The following is a 15,980-nucleotide window of genomic DNA, read 5'->3' as shown; positions in this document are numbered from 1 at the left end:
GTGATCCCACAGGGCTGATGGATGGGACTCTCTTGCTTGCCGTTGCAGACTCTCTAAGTTCCGTGGTGTGGCGGTGGTTCTGACATCATCTTGATAAATGTTTATGAAGCACCTACAAAGGGCAGGACACGAGTGTCCTGAGGGACAGGTTCGCCCAGTGGGCTTGAGGCAGGGTTTGCCAGTGGGTGGGGCTACAGAACAATGGACTACCACACCATCATTACTACTTCTTCACTATTTCAACTCCCCACAAAACGTATGGAAAGTAACAATTAAAATCACTTCTGGAGGTGAGACACAAATTAGATTCTCTCTCTGACTCCTCATCTCAGTGAAAAAAGCTTGTGTTGAAGCCTATAAATGGTGAGCAAAAATAGACCTCGGATCTAACCCTGACACTCTTATCAACTTCCTGAAGTCACTGTGCAGGTCTCTCACTTGTTACAGGCCAATGTTGGTCTCCATGAGTCCAGTCATCGAAAGGGTCGCTTTCAAAGAACAGCAACGTGATGCACACAAGTCCATCCTCACCTGTGCACGGGCTTTACTCCTTGAAAGCTATCACAGGCCATCTGGTTTTTCTCTTCTGAGAGTATTTCCATGGTGCCTTTGGGTCTTTGGAGGAAAGGTATTTATTTCAGAGGGGGTAAGCACACACACAAAGACAAATAAACAATTGGCTCAAAAGAGCCATCTTTAATTTTGTCACTTTCTAGTAGTCACAGGGTTCCTTTGAAAGGAATAGAAAAAAGAAGCTTAGAAGAAATATCTAAGCATATTTCTAATGACACCCCATACCAAGAAAGGCAAAATGTTTCCTTCTCTCAGGAGTCAGGCGAACTCCAATAATCTGAAAAAGGGCCTTTCAATTTGTATTCTGGAATGCAGTCTTTTTGTGGGATTATAGCTGTTTTGATACAAGGACCATTCTACTTCCATCTCTTAAGAAACATGGGCAAAAACCCTTTGCCCAACATACTGGTCTCTTATGTGTAAATGGTGATGATGATACTCATCAGCAAAAAACCATACAAGCAAATTCCATGACAAAGTCCATCTTGTTAACAGGCCCTCATGGCACAGGTCGGGATTATCATTTCCATTCGTAGGTATGGGAAATCCAAGTGCAGAAAAGCTAGGTTTTAGGATGACTTGTTATTACTCAGCAAAACTGAGGCTAAGGCAAGAGGGGAAGCTTCCACCTGTCACTGAGAGTATCTTCGTCAGGCCTCAATTCAAATGTAATCTGGCAGAACGTCCTTTGGAGTGTCTCCACAGTGAGTCCAGGGAAGACGCCAATGAGCACGGGGCCCTGCCTGGGGGATTCCGAGGAGCAGATGAGCCCAGGGTTGGCTAAACCCACATTTCAAGGGGCAGCTATTGGCAGAGTTGCCCATGACAGCACAGCAGCGCAGGCCCTGAGCTTCCAGGACGTGCCTTCAAAGGCAGGATTTGGGGATCTCAAACATGCTGCCCTTTAAGGTTCTGTGCTCCCTGAGGAAAAAAGCACAACTCTTTGGAATGAGGAATAAAGGATTTGCTTCTTACTGAGTGGTATTGTACAAGCTAATTGTACTCTCTGAGCCTCATTTCCTCATATGTAAAATGATAGTTCTCATATAGTTCACAGAGGGTTGGTGAGACTAACCCGAGAGACAAATGCAAGGACTCACTTATTAAGAACATAATCCAGGGGTCTAGGACCCCTTGTATAATACATAAATTGAGTTAAAATAATGCAACTTTTTCAGAAGAGCACATTATGTATTCATGAATTTTAAAAATAAGCTTGCTGGAACAGTGTTGTCTTGTGGAAACAAGTTAAGCAGCTTACATACATTGAGGCTGGCACCATCTCAATGACAAATGAACTGTAAGAGTCAACTGCTTTTTTTGATATATCAGTACAAATTGGTACAAATGGCATCCCATGGATTATAAGTCTAAAACCTCTAAGTATGATTTAAAAAAATTTTTTTTCCTTTTTTTTTAATTTTAAATTTTGTATTAATTTTTAGAAGGGTTGGGATAGGAAGGACCTGTGATAGCAAGTACTGCACAAGGAAACACAAGTGATATCCACAATTGCCAAATTACATTGCACAATCACATTTGTGTAGACAAATTCAGGCCAAAGATTGTGTGCCTCAGATAACTGGGGTATCAAATAGCTATTCCTTCTTTAATTTTTTTTGGTTGGTACAGCATTTTGTTGATGGGATTTGGAACACTGTTCTCTTTGAAGGCTACAAAGCATTATTCATTTAACAAAGACAATACTCAGACGATCATTTTTTGCTCTGCGAGGAGAGCCGCCTTTATCGGCGCGTACAGACCACAGTAGTTTTTTTGTGACTTGCTGGAACTTTCTATAGAAACCCCACCAGCCTCTTTACCTCCTGACACACAGGATATGCTAATTCCTTGGCTTTTGCCGACCCTGCTTGTAAAACCTTCTCTAAATGGCCCTTGTCCGTCTTCAGTCTTTCGATCTCACTCTTAATGGGGGCGAATTTCTCGATGACCGCGTCGGCCACCACCAGCTTGTAGCGCCTGGTGTCCAGCCCGGCGCCCTGGCGGACCACGTCGTCCACCGAGCGCCCGGTCACCGCAGCGTGGATGGCCACCAAGTTGGAGACGCCCCCGCGGCGGGCTGGGTCGTAGGTGACCTGGGAGGTGCCGTCGGTCACTGCCTTGCGGAACTTGAGCACGATCTCCTCCGGGCTGTCTGTTATTCTGACGGTGGCCAGCTTGTCGGGGTCTGACTTGGACATCTTGGCAGAGGGGTCACGCAGGGATTTCACCTTCTTCATCGATGCTAGAAAAGACCAAAACGCACACACCAAAGCCAAACACACAACCAGAGAGAAAAGTCAGTCTCTAGGTCTTAAAAAGGCCGAAAATAATCATTTGCATCCGATGAGAAAAGTATCAAATGCTTCTGGTAAAAAATTCAAGCAATTTATATAAAAATGAAAGTAAAGATCATGTGAAATATTTTCAGCTGGTTTTAAGTATTCTTAGTGTTTTGTTGATGGTCTTTCATGCACCTTTAAATGTATCTATTAAATTTTCATAAACAAATGAATTGTATCAATCCTGTTCTTTTTGCTGTGTTTAAAAAGGTAGTGTCTTTTCTTTCCTCTCCTTTCCTTCTTCTCTTCTTCCTTCTTCTTCCTCTCTAATTACCCTCACTACACTATTGCCCTTGCTGACCCTAAGCCAATTTTGACAATCTGTGGCAATCTTTTCATGCCTTTATCCATGATTACATGAGCACATATACCGGTGCACACACACAGGACCAGTGATTTGTCTACTGCTCTGACAGAATCAAGATGCTAAACTGTGCCTCATACACCAGTGGTATTCGTCATGGCCTGAATACTTTATGGCTATTACGGAAGTATAGAAAGTTGAAATAGGTAAAATAATAATAGGTCAAAAATATGAAAATATTACTTATTGCTAAAAGAAGGTTGATTTCAATGCATTGGATGCTCTGGATTTATTTTGTATCAACGGTTGGAAAAACTTAGACATTCAGACATTCTTTATGTTTCTAAATTGATATCTGGCTCGTGGTACATGTCTTTAACATGCCATCAGCTTAATAAAGACGGACAGTTCTTAGGTCCGGGGATGTCTGTCACTGCCACAGGTTTGCACTGCTACCGAAACGCTGATAGATTTACAGCTCCTTTCCTCAGGATTTCAGACTGGCCCGGCCCCGCGTGCTGCACGGGAGGTTTCGGGTTCAGTAGATGGACAGCACACTCACTTCCCAACATTTGAGAAGACGGAGGGTGAGGGTCAGCAATTCCTCCTATTTTTCCTAGATTATGGTTCAGCAGGTTTTACTCCTTTGAAATTGGTTTTCTTGTGCACAGGGAAGGCGAGGTACCCTGGCATTCAGGCACAGGAACTGTGCAGGGGCCAGTTTCTGCCATAGTCCCTGGTCGTGGACCCAAAGTTAGCCTTCGCTCTGCCTTGGTTTCCTCATCCATAAAATAGGAGAAGATACCCGCTTTTCCAAATAAGACATGTCTTTATAAATCATGTAAGACATTGTTATTACTACCTATCGATTATGGTTTTTAGTCTCTTTTTCACTTTTCAAACTTTCAAAAATTATATTGTTCAATGATACAACCAAGTCTACCTGTCCTACATTGCAGAAAAAGAAGGGGATTCTAGTTATGTCATAAACCCTGCAGCCTGTCCCTAGAGAAGCCAAGCCTCTGTCTACTGTCCACTCCTCTCTTTTAAATTGCACCTTGATTCCACAATCACACGGCTGTTACTTACTTAGAATAGACTTGGGCACAGAGAAGAAGTCCCCGTACTTCTTGTTGAAACCTCGTGCTAGATCCTGAACTAGCTCCATGTGCTGCGCCTGGTCCTCCCCGACAGGAACGTGCGTGGACCTTTAACGGGAGACAGACAGACAGGCTCAGCAGGGCTCCTGCTGGTACTCCAGTGATGCCACGAGCAGCTGCATTTCCTGCGCTGCCCTGACTACGGATGTTCAGCAAATGTTCACCAACTACAGAGGGAATGTTGAGACACAAATGATTATCTGTGTACAAGACCAATGACAAAGAGAGGTTGGTCTGCTCTCGTTCTGTTTCTTGCAGAGCAGGTACAGCCATCAACACCCACGTGACAGGCTGCGTGGGGAGAGGGCTGGGATCTTGACGAGCGTATGCTCCAGCCGTAGCTGTCCTTGAAGGACACAGCTTGCTCTCTCCTAGTCAGCACGCAGCATCCCAGCGCTCGACCAGCAGCTTTCATCTCAGAGCTTGCACTCATGCTTGAAAGATACGCCACCCTACCCCTCAAATCTAAGATGGCAAAGATTTACTTATTAATCCCGACAGACAACTGTGATAGCTCAAGAGGCTTTAAAAGGTTTTTGCATATGTTACTTCATTTTCAAGGAAATGCAACCACAGGACAATTAAAATGCTGCAGGGTACTTAAATAAAAAACGTCCTAGTACAACGTAGATCTCAAAGAACAATGTCAAATAAAATAAGCCAGTTGCATACGACATCCAAACTGGCATTTATGAAAAATTTAAAAGTATGAATGAAAATACCATGTATTATTTATAGACACACATATCGTAGTAACAAATATAAAAACACATAGTGGAAGACCCTCCTTTCCCCCAAATTCCTGATAGTAACTACCTCTAGAGAGGAGGGGGAGGGAAGGGGTCTGGAAAAAACAAAGGGGGTTTCAATTCTATCTGTGCTATTTAAAAAAAAAAATCTAAAACAAAACAATCAAACTATAGGGACTCCACATAAAGTCTGCAGTGTTGGATCTTGATGAGGTACATCAGAAGAAGAGAGGGATTGATCTTAATCCTGAAGTCCTGGTGGGGAAAACTTTACACTGCAGGGTGACTGGAGGAGGGCGCGGTGACTCAAGTCTTGAGTGCCCGGCTGGGAAGCTGAGATTTGATAATACCATTAGGAAAATGCTGTCGTTTCTGGAGCAAGAAGTTTCACATCCCCTCTGTGAAAGCAGTGAACTTGAGTATTTAAGTAATTGTAGATTCTGAGTGGAAAAATAGCAGCTTTGCAAAATAGCCACACACAAAAAGGAGAACCGCTTGGAAACTACTGTGCATTGCTCCACGGAGGGGCGCCTCCAGGCGGTGGTCAACGGGCGGCTCTCGAAAAAGTGGCAAAGATCTCCTTATTTTTCCTTGTGAACTGCAGTCCACAGGCTACCACTCCCCTGAATATAGCAGTCTAGAGTATGAGGAAGTCAAGGTAGTTTTGACCAGTATAAAGACTGGCTGCCTTGCTACTGAGCAATATCTAAGAACATTTTGAAAAATGGGAAAAACCCTCATAATTTTATAACTATTTTTGCAAGTTATTTTGTAGGGCTTGTTCTTATCCATAGAGATGCTTATTTTCACGTTAACTGCAGTTAAAATATTCATACTATTTTTATGTTAACATTATACACATTTTCCATGTCTCTATGTGGTCTTCCTTAATAGAAATTTTTTTTTTAAAGATTTATTTTATGTATTTATTCCCCTGCCCTGCCTCATAGTTTTGTGCTCGCTGTCTGCTCTCTGTGTCCATTCGCTGTGTGCTCTCTGTGTCTGCTTGTCTTCTCTTTAGGAGGCACCAGGAACTGAACCCGGGACCTTCCATGTGGGAGAGAGGCGCTCAATCACCCAAGCCACCTCTGCTCCCTGCTTTGTTCTCTCTCTCATTATGCTTCCTCTTTGTTGTACCATCTTGTTGCATCAGCTGTTGCACCAGCTTGCTGTCTTGCTTGTCTTCTCCAGGAGGCACCAGGAATCAAACCTGGGACCTCCCATGTGGTAGGCAGGAGCTCAATCACTCAAGCTACATCTGCTTTCCTAGAATTTTTTTTAAGATTTATTTATTTATTAATCCCCTTGCCCCCCATCTGCTCTCTGTGTCTATTCGCTGTGCATTCTTCTGTGTCTACTTGTCTTCTCTTTAGGCGGCACCAGGAACCAATCCTGGGACTTTCTGGAGTGGAAGAGAGGTGCTCCATCTCTTGTGCCACCTCAGGTCTGCTGTGTCTCTTATTGTCTCTCCTCTGTGTCTCTTTTTGTTCCATCATCTTCCTGTGCCAGCACTCCATGCAGGCCAGTACTCCTGTGTGGGGCAGCACTCTGTGTGGGCTAGCACTCCTGCACAGGCCAGCCTGCCCTCACCAGGAGGCCCTGGGAATCGAACCCTGGACCTCCCATATGGTAGATGGGAGCCCAATCACTTGAGCCACATCCACTTCTTTAGAATTTTAATAGATAGACTAGTGTTGCTGTTCTATGGTATAAAACCATAAGGATTTTATATTATTTTGTGGAAGATTCTTTTGAATGTTCATATAGGGTAAAATTTGATTTTTGAGTGAAAAAAAATTTCTTTTACCTTAAAGTCCCGCAGAGGCAAATCTGGTGAATGAATGTTCAGTACTTTCTGGTCAACAACAAGGTATGACTATCAATTAATGAAACTAATATATATTTTTCACATCGTAAAATAATTTTGAATTTATTTCCAAAAGAAGAGTTGCAAAATGTTTCAAATTCAAAGCAACTCTTTCGACACTTCTTTTGCATGGAAATGAAAATTTAAATCCTGCATATTAGTTATGTTTCCTTACAGCCCCTCATACACTTTTGTGTGTGAGTGTGTCGGGGAGGAGGTGATGGGGTGGGTCGTGCAGTACAGAACTCGATTAGGAATACAGCTTTGGAATCAGGCCAGCTTCAAATCCTGACTCTGCCACTCTGGTTTTCTGTGTCTTTGGGTAAATAGTAGCATTTCTATCATATGTGGGTTTTTTGACTGTAAAATGGGAATAACAGCATAGTATTCTTGCGAAGTGCTTAGCACAGTGCCCGAAACTTGTTGAGCCTTCAAAAAAATGGTCACTCTGTCAAGGACAGAAATTCTAAAGTGACAGATTAGGCTCCAGAAAGCTGTTCAAGATGCAACCCACATACAACTAGAAGTTCAGTCATTCCCTGACTCTGATTTCTTTTCGAGAGGGAAAAAAAGTCCAGGGCCATCATGCATATTCAGCAAGCTGGGTAATTAAGACCTGACTACTTGTTTATTTACTTACGTGTAAATTTTCACAGGGGAGTAAAAGGAAAAGAGAGTCAACAGAGAACAGAGCGCATTGGTGTATTTTTCTCCCTTTGTTCCCTAAAGACACAGCCACGGCCTTCTAGGTCTCTCCTGTCTTTGGAGAGAACTTATCGGCTCTCCTGGGAGGTACACGCAGGGCTTCTCCATGACCTCTGGACATCTCTCGCCACGCCACTCTCTGGAGGGCTAGGACGGTACCTCTGCCTTTCTCCTAGATAATGGCATAAAGTATCTCACATTTACTCCAAACTCAACACTGGAGGTCAATGTTCCAGGCTTTAAATGATGCTGGCCTTGCAGTCCAAGACAACCTGATTAAATTTCCTACTGTAATACCCAAGAAAAGAGACAGAAAAAAATTACCAAAAACTAGCATCAAGAGTTAAAACTAATAGAGCATATGATAGAATTTCAGAAGGCTTTTCATCAATTGTAAAGATCAACTGAACTTTAATTACGTTCATAATGCTGTGCTACCATCACCATTGTCCATTACTGAACTTTTCCATCATTCCCAATAGAAACTCTGTATACTTTATTAGCATCGAATATATACATGAATTGGTTAAAAGGGGAAATTTTAGGTTGTTAATATGTTACTAGAATAAAAATTTTTTAAAAATTCCATATAGGACTGTACAACAGACAGTGAACCCTAAAATAAACCATAGAGTATACTTAATAGTACAATTAAAAAACGTTCTTTTATCAATGGCAACAGATATACCACACTAATGCAAAGTGTTACTAATAGAGTGGTATATGGGATCTTTATATTTTATGTATAATTTTTCTGAAACATACAACTTCTCTAATAAAAAACCTAATCTAACCAAAAGATCAACAGGACTGAACTGGAAAGAGCAACTGGTTGAGCGGCAGGTACTATATGACCAGAAATAGAGCCAGTGCCCCCACTGCTGGAGACCTGGTTGACACAAGACCCGCTCCAGCTGGAGGGCAGGGCGAACACCATCCCACGCATGGCGGCGCTTTCAGAAGCATCTAGAGTGAGACTGCCCCTTTCTCCTCACAGCCTGCTTGCTTCTCCATTCATTCACGACCACAGCTCTCAGGACGGAGCTGCAGCAGAAGTGGCGGCGGCAGGAGCCGGCCACGCCATGTCCCATCCTCGCAGAATGAGAAGGTAAGCTCCACAAGGACAAGGGCTTGCCTTGCTCTCCGCTGTATCGCAGGACTAAGAGCAGTTTGTGGTTATTTACGGGCAGCATTCAACTGGAAGGTGAGAGAGTAAAGCAGTTGAGACCTGGTGGCATCCGGGGGACTGTCCTTTATCGTGCAACACAGGTTCAGAGAGTGAAAAAGCCGGGCACAGAGGAGGAAAACCTACCTTCCGCCGGCAGCACTAAATCACTTGAGGGCAAGAGGCAACTGAACTGGGAACGCTGCCTCTGAGTCTGCCCTCCTGCTGAAGCCTGAGCAGAGCGCTCAACTAGTGCCCGAGTGGACAGAAGGGAGAATGGAGGGCTTTGCCTGCATTTCACCTATTGGTGGACACTAGTTGAACATATTTTCTCTAGTTCAGTATGAATTTAAAAGATATCTAACACATAAAAAGACCCCCATATGGGGCTTCTGACAAATATTGTGGAACAAGGGAGAGGACTTTAGACTCAGAAGATGATCAGGCATTTGAAAATAAATGTTTATAAGAAACAGAGTAATTAATTAATTACAGAAAACCGCTGGTAACCTCAACGGGATTCAAGAACAAGGCTGTTAGTAGACAAAAGCAAGAAATCATAAATGGAGAACAATACAGATAGTGATAGAAAACAATACGAAGAGAAGTAAAGGGATGAAACAAAGAAAACAAAACACATAATAAAAGAATCAGGAGCAGCAAGGAGCAGAGCTGCCCCGAGGAAATCATGTGGGTGATGTGGATGAGAAATCGGAAGCACTTAAAGGAATCAGAAATCAGAAATGGAAAAAAGAGGAAAGCGATAAGACGAGGATGGGTTGCAGGACAGTCCTCCAATCTAAAATTGGAGGTTACTCTTAAGGAAGAAATCGTAACTGCTTGAACAGAGACAACATGCAAAAACTGAAGAAAACTTTTACTGAATTAAAAACAAGTAAGCAAACAAATGAAAAAGCCTGAGTATGCACATCCTCAACAAGTTCCAGGAGAAAACAATGTCAGAGAGCCTCACCTAAACACGACCCAGGAAATTTTTTGAATAACAAAGCTAAAGAAAAAATCCTACATGCCATTATCAGAAAATTTAAAAAAAATTATGAAAACTCAGGTTAATAAGACAATGGAGCAACATTTATAGGTTTGAGAGCTAAAGTCGGAAAAAACCTAAGCAGACTGACTTTTGCATATGAAATACAATAATAATAATAAAATAGTTAATAGTTACTGAATGCTTCCTACATGCCATACACTTTGCTAAGCACTTTATATGTATTATTATAGTTAATCTCATTTTACAGATGAGGCAGTTTGAACAGAAAGAAATTTTCATATATGCAAAGGATTGGGAAAATTGTATACCTGGTCTCTAATTCTGACCACCTGAAAGATGACTCAAAACTGAGAACCCAGAAACAACAACAGTCACAACAAACAAAACTAAGAACTCAAGAACCCAAAAGAGAGATGTTCAAGTATAAAGACTGGCTGTAAACACTAAAGCAGAGATAAGTATAAAATCTGGTTACAACTTAATGGAAAAGTCAAACTTTCTTGAAAGAAAAAAATAATTCAATCTAAAATCAATCAATTGATAACAACAATCTTTGCTGAAAATCCCAGGTTAGTTAATGTGATCAGGAGGGAGAGTGACTATAGACTGAGGATATGAAGGTGTGACCAATAACCCATCTTCCCAGGTACCATTTCTTTGCTTTGAATGATTTACAAAAGACTGAAAGAATATGTTTGAAAAGGGAGAGGCTGTATATACAAATTGTATAAAAGTAGACAATAGTCAGACCACATGTGTCAGAAGAACTCTGAACCAAAACTCTGTACCAACCAGCCTGGGAAGCCGAACTTCAGCAGTAGCTGACTCGGAATGGCGAAGACCTGTTTTGTGCTCCAGCTTCCAACTCAGGACCTAACACGGAAATGTAAACAAGCCGCCCACCCAAGCACATCGGTGTCCTGCTTCTAGTTACCCTGCCTGCAGCTTCCCCACGCCATAACCTCTAACCAGAGAGTACCTGAGGCCTTCTCTTTTTTCACTATAAAGCTTTCCCACTCTCTTTCCTTTCAGTCTCTGTCAAACACAGGTGATGGTGGCCGACTGCAGTACTGTACCAAGCTCTGAATACAGTCTATTTGTTCTCTTTTGGGTGGTCTTCGTTTATTTCTATGAAAGTTTAAAGATAGTCACTAGTAGAATGAAAAGCAGAAAGTGTATCTTCCAAATCACTGGAATAGATAAAAGCAAGACAAATTCAGTCTTTGAGTCATTCAGGAAAAAAAGGAAGCATGAAAAGCGGAAAATACTTACTGATGTAGAAAAATAGAAGACAAAAAAATCAGGATGAAAAATCTCTGGAAAATACATATAACACACACTCATGCAAAGGAGAAGCAAACATGGTTCAAGAGGGTGTCATGCCCTCAGATCCCTGCTCTGCCACTCACCAGAGGGGCGTTCCCAGGCACATTATCCCACCTCCCTAAATCGCATGCTTTTGTTGTTGTTTTTCACATTGGTTAATAATAGTTCCTACTCATGGGGCTGTTTGAGGAATAAGTAAATGCATGCCAAGGGCCTGGTAACATGCCAGGAAGAAGCAATCAGGGGGTTGTGGGAAGATGGTGACGACTGATGGGCAGAGCTGGACATGCTCACAAAAATAACAAGGAACCAACCAAAGGCTGTCCCAGGGACATGCGCTGGAGGTCAGCAGACGAGGACAGTGCCACACAACTCCCAGGAGGGTGAGGGACAGAGAGACCAAGAAGCCAAAAAGACAAACCTGAGCTCCCGAGCCCCACATCCGGAAGGGCTCCCCCACCCCAAGGGGTTAAGCTGGGGAGCCCCCGTCTCGCTGCAGTGGACTGAGGGGGAGACACCTTCCTCCCCGTCAGCTGCTCCAGGGAACAGGGAGGGGAGGCGGGGGCTTTTCTCGGCGAGTTGGGCCAGCAGAGCCCTGGACTCTCCGTTCTGAGACTCATCAGGAGCACAGGGGAGCCCAGGCTAACACCTGGTGGAGGGGGCGCCGACGGGCGCCATCTGCTGGCCGGCCTGGACACTGCGTGGACAAAACTGCTCAAGCGCTCTGTGTCCAACCCCTGGGAGAAAATCTGACTCGTGAGTCCCTGGCCCAATTTTGAACACCTAAGCTGCTCAATTTTAAAGACTGAGAATAAGTTGAGCCAAATACCAAAGAGAGCTGTGGGGGAAAAAAAAATAGGCAAGGGAGAGAAAATAGCCATCAGAGTAAATTCACCAACATATCCAGATGCCTAGACATCCGCAAAAATTACAAGTCAAACTAGGAAACAGGAAGAGATGGCCCAGCCAAAAGAGCAAACCAAATACCCTAAAGAGATACAGGATTTAATACAATTAATGACAATCACACAACTCTCCTAAGTCACTTCAAAGAATTTAAAGAAAATATGACTAAAGAAATAAAGGATATTAAGACATTGGGAAAATATAAAGAACAATTTGCAAGCTTGCAAAGGAAAGTAACGAACTTATAGGAATGAAAGACACAATGGGTGAGATTAAAAAACAGTAGAGGCATGTAAGAGCAGATTTAAACTGCTTGAAGACAGAATTAGTGATTTCCAGGACAGAACATCTGAACTGGAAAAGACAGGAGAACAGAAAGAGAAGAGAATGGAAAAAATGGAACAGGGTCTCAGGAATTGAATGACAATGCAATACACACTAGCATTCGCATTATTGGTGTCCCAGAATGAGAAGAGAATGGAAGAGGGGCAGAGAGAATATTGAGGAAACAATTACTAGGAACTTCCCAACCCTTATGAAAGGCATAAATATCAATATCCAAGGAGGACAATACACCCCAAACAGAATAAATCTGAATAGACCTACCCCAGGACACCTACTATTCAGAATGACACCACCAGAGATAGAGAGAGGATTCTGAAAGCAGGAAGAGAAAAGAAAAGCATCACATATGACGGAAACCCAATAAGATTAAGTGCTGACCTTTGGTCAGAAACCATGCAGGACAGAAGAAAGTGGCATGATATATTTAAGGTACTGAAAGAGAAAAAATGCCAGCCAAGAATTCTGTATCCAGCAAAACTGTCCTTCAGAAATGAGGCTGAGTTTAAAGTCTTCACAGACAAACAAAAACTGAGAGAATATGTTGCTAAAAGACCAGCTTTGCAAGAGATACTAAAGGGGTTGCTGCAGCCTGAATGAAAAAAACAAGGTGAGAGATTTGGAGAAGAGTTTATCAAAGCCTGATGAAGGAAAATGCATAGCATGAATTATTTCAATGAGTCTTTTTTGAATCTCATTGAAAGTTTTAGACACAGGGACATTTATTCTGGAGAAACAGGGCAAAACTCCTGTTTGTAAGATAAGTCTTTCAGATGAAGCATATAAATCTAAATGGTAGCATTACTGTATAGCATATGGACTATGCTTTGATAAGTTATGGTTTATACTTAAGATTAGAATTCTGGGGAAACAGTTGTGGCTCAACTGACAGAGCATCCGCCTATCATATGGAGGGTCCAGGGTTCGATACCCAGGGCCTCCTGACCCGTGTGGAGCTGGCCCACATGCAGTGTTGCTGGGTGCAAGGGGTGCCATGCCATGCAGGGGTGTCCCCTGCGTAGGGGTGTCCCACTCGCAAGGAGCGCACCCCACAAGGAGAGCCGCCCTGCACAAATAAGGCGCAGCCCACCCAGGAGTGGTGCCGTGCACATGGAGAGCTGACACAGCAAGATGATGCAACAAGAAAAGCAACATAGTTTCCGGGTGCCACATGACAAGAATACAAGCAGACACACACAGAAGAACACACAGCGAATGGACACAGAGAGCAGACAATGGGGGGGGGGGTGAAGAAATAAATAAAATAAATCTTAAAAAAAAAAAAAGGGTTCTGAGCATGTTTTTGATCTATAAACTTAGTTTAATCCAAATATATGGTGAATATATTTAAAAGACACAACTTGAAAAGCAAATTCTTGAATAGAAAATAACTTATCAGTGTTATTAAATGTTGACTCATTGACTTTTGTTTTATGATAAAGGAAATAAGTGATTGCTTTTCTCTTCTAGAAATATACTGCTGTTACTATTAGCTCTGTTTTCCTTGCTTCTGTAGAGTAAGTTTGTCACAAGGCTTAAATGTTTTTAATATTCATTTTGATTCAACGTTGTGGTTTTATGTGAAATCTTTGAAACTTCAGCCAAAAATGCATACAAATGTGAACATTCTGAAGTTTCTCTTAATTCTGATTTGTGCTTAAGTTTTTGGCCTTAAAGAAGTTGTAACAATGGTAGTTGCTTCCTTCGATATTTGTTAGATGAGTGAAGTACTGATAACTGTCACAACGATGGGTTATTTTTTAGATTATCACTGTAGGTAGGTTAATCCTTACTACAAGTGAGTTGTTTTTTTAAATGCGCATTTTTTTAATGAGCAGATTTTACAGATACATCATTGTAAATTGTACTGCTATGTTTGAAAAAAATAGGGGATGATGTAGGAGAGGGAGGGGGGTACACGGGAATCCCTCATAATTTTGATGTAACTTTTCTGTAATCTAAAACCTCTTTAAAAATAAAGTTTATTATATATATATAGATATATACAAAAACAATTAGCTTAAAAAACTGGCTCGAGACAAATATTGTATGATCTCATGTGTATGAAGTAATTAGAATATGTAAATTCAGAGATTCAGAAATTAGAATACAGGTTACCAGCGGCGCTGTAAGGCATGGGGAGTTAAAGCTTAGTTGGTATGAAGTTTCTGCTTTGGGGGATGGAAAAGTTTTGGTAATGGACGGTGGCATAACATTGTGAATATAATTAACACTGCTGAATTTTATGTCTGAAAGTGGATAACATGGGAAATTTTAGGTTGTATATACGTTACCAGGATAAAAATAAAAATAAAAATAAAAATAAAAACAAAAAAACTGGCTTGAATGAAATATACCAAAGTTAATAAGAGTTAATTAATGATAACAGAAATTTTTAATTTATTTTTCTCTACTGAACGTAAGAAACAACATTTAAACTATATTAGAACATTGCGATGAATGCGCAAGAGACTGCTGACTCTCTCGTGCCTATACCCTATCATGAAAGAAAAGGCAATCATGTGTCCTGGCTGGTTTAGAATTCCAATGCCTAAGGCAGGAAGGTGGATCCAGCGAATAGATCACTTCCTTATCCTACTGGAATGTTCTTTCCTTAGCTCTTGGCGCAGCTTGTCCCTTTCACTTCGGGTCTGAGTTTAAACAGCACCTCAGCCACACTACCCAAGGTTGGTTCCAGCTCCTATTCCCTTTCTCAGCACCCTATTTTCTTTATAGTATTAATCCCAAGTTAATTATTTTATGTCTTTTCTTTGTTATTCAATTGTATATTCAATTGTTATTCATAGCTATCTATGAAATAAGCTCTTGGAGAGCTTGTCTACCTTGTTTCCGAAAGTATTGCCAACACGTAGTAAAGTTGCCTGGGTATGTATGAAGAGCTCAATATGTATTTGTTCACTACGTGAATGATCTTAGGAGGAAGTCACTATTATCTACATAGTGTCATACCAAGAGGAAATGGTCATGAGATCAGTTGGCGATCAGCATAGTGGAGAAGAGAATGGGCTCAGAAGCTGGGCTGCCTGAGTCTAAACCACAGCTCCGCCGCCTTCCCAGCACGCGTCGCGCCCTTCCTCAGCTGCCACCAGCGCTGCAAAGTGGGGTCCTGCTGGTGCTTCCCTCATGGTTGGCTTAAGCACTGAGTGAGGCACCCAGGCGATTCTTGCGAGGAAGAGCTCAGGGAATGCTATCTCTTGCTATAACACATTCGTTAATATCTGACACGATGAAGGAAGAAACAGTAAGAGAAAGATACTATAAGGGATCCTGGTGTGGGGGTACATCTTGACTTTTTTCAAAACAGGACTATTTTCCTGTTTGATGGCTGACTTACACCAACAAGCCTAAACACCTGCCTGTAATCCCAGGGCCAGCCACACCTCTGGGCAGCAAGCCTGATATGGGGAGAGCACATACTTGAGACTGACTGACAGTTCCCGCACCTGATTGGGTAATCCCAAACTAGCCACAACAGGTTATGGGCACTCAGAGTTAAGGAAAACAGGAA

At 42.1% G+C, this 15,980-nt stretch overlaps 1 protein-coding gene across 1 annotated transcript in view; it reads right to left on the bottom strand.

Moving 5' to 3' along the window:
- Window positions 1-671: 671 nt before the first annotated feature.
- Window positions 672-15,980, bottom strand: part of WARS2 (tryptophanyl tRNA synthetase 2, mitochondrial) — a 129,803-nt gene continuing 114,494 nt past the window's right edge. The window contains exons 5-6 of the mRNA XM_004456606.5: window positions 4,309-4,427; window positions 672-2,818 (exon numbers count right to left, since the gene is read on the bottom strand). Of these exons, the coding sequence (XP_004456663.2) occupies window positions 2,370-2,818; window positions 4,309-4,427 (568 nt within the window). The 3' untranslated portion in view covers window positions 672-2,369. The remainder of the gene's footprint in view (window positions 2,819-4,308; window positions 4,428-15,980) is intronic.

Source organism: Dasypus novemcinctus, chromosome 9, assembly GCF_030445035.2.
Source record: "Dasypus novemcinctus isolate mDasNov1 chromosome 9, mDasNov1.1.hap2, whole genome shotgun sequence".
NCBI lineage: Eukaryota > Metazoa > Chordata > Mammalia > Cingulata > Dasypodidae > Dasypus > Dasypus novemcinctus.
This window is presented reverse-complemented; position numbering and strand designations above follow the sequence as displayed.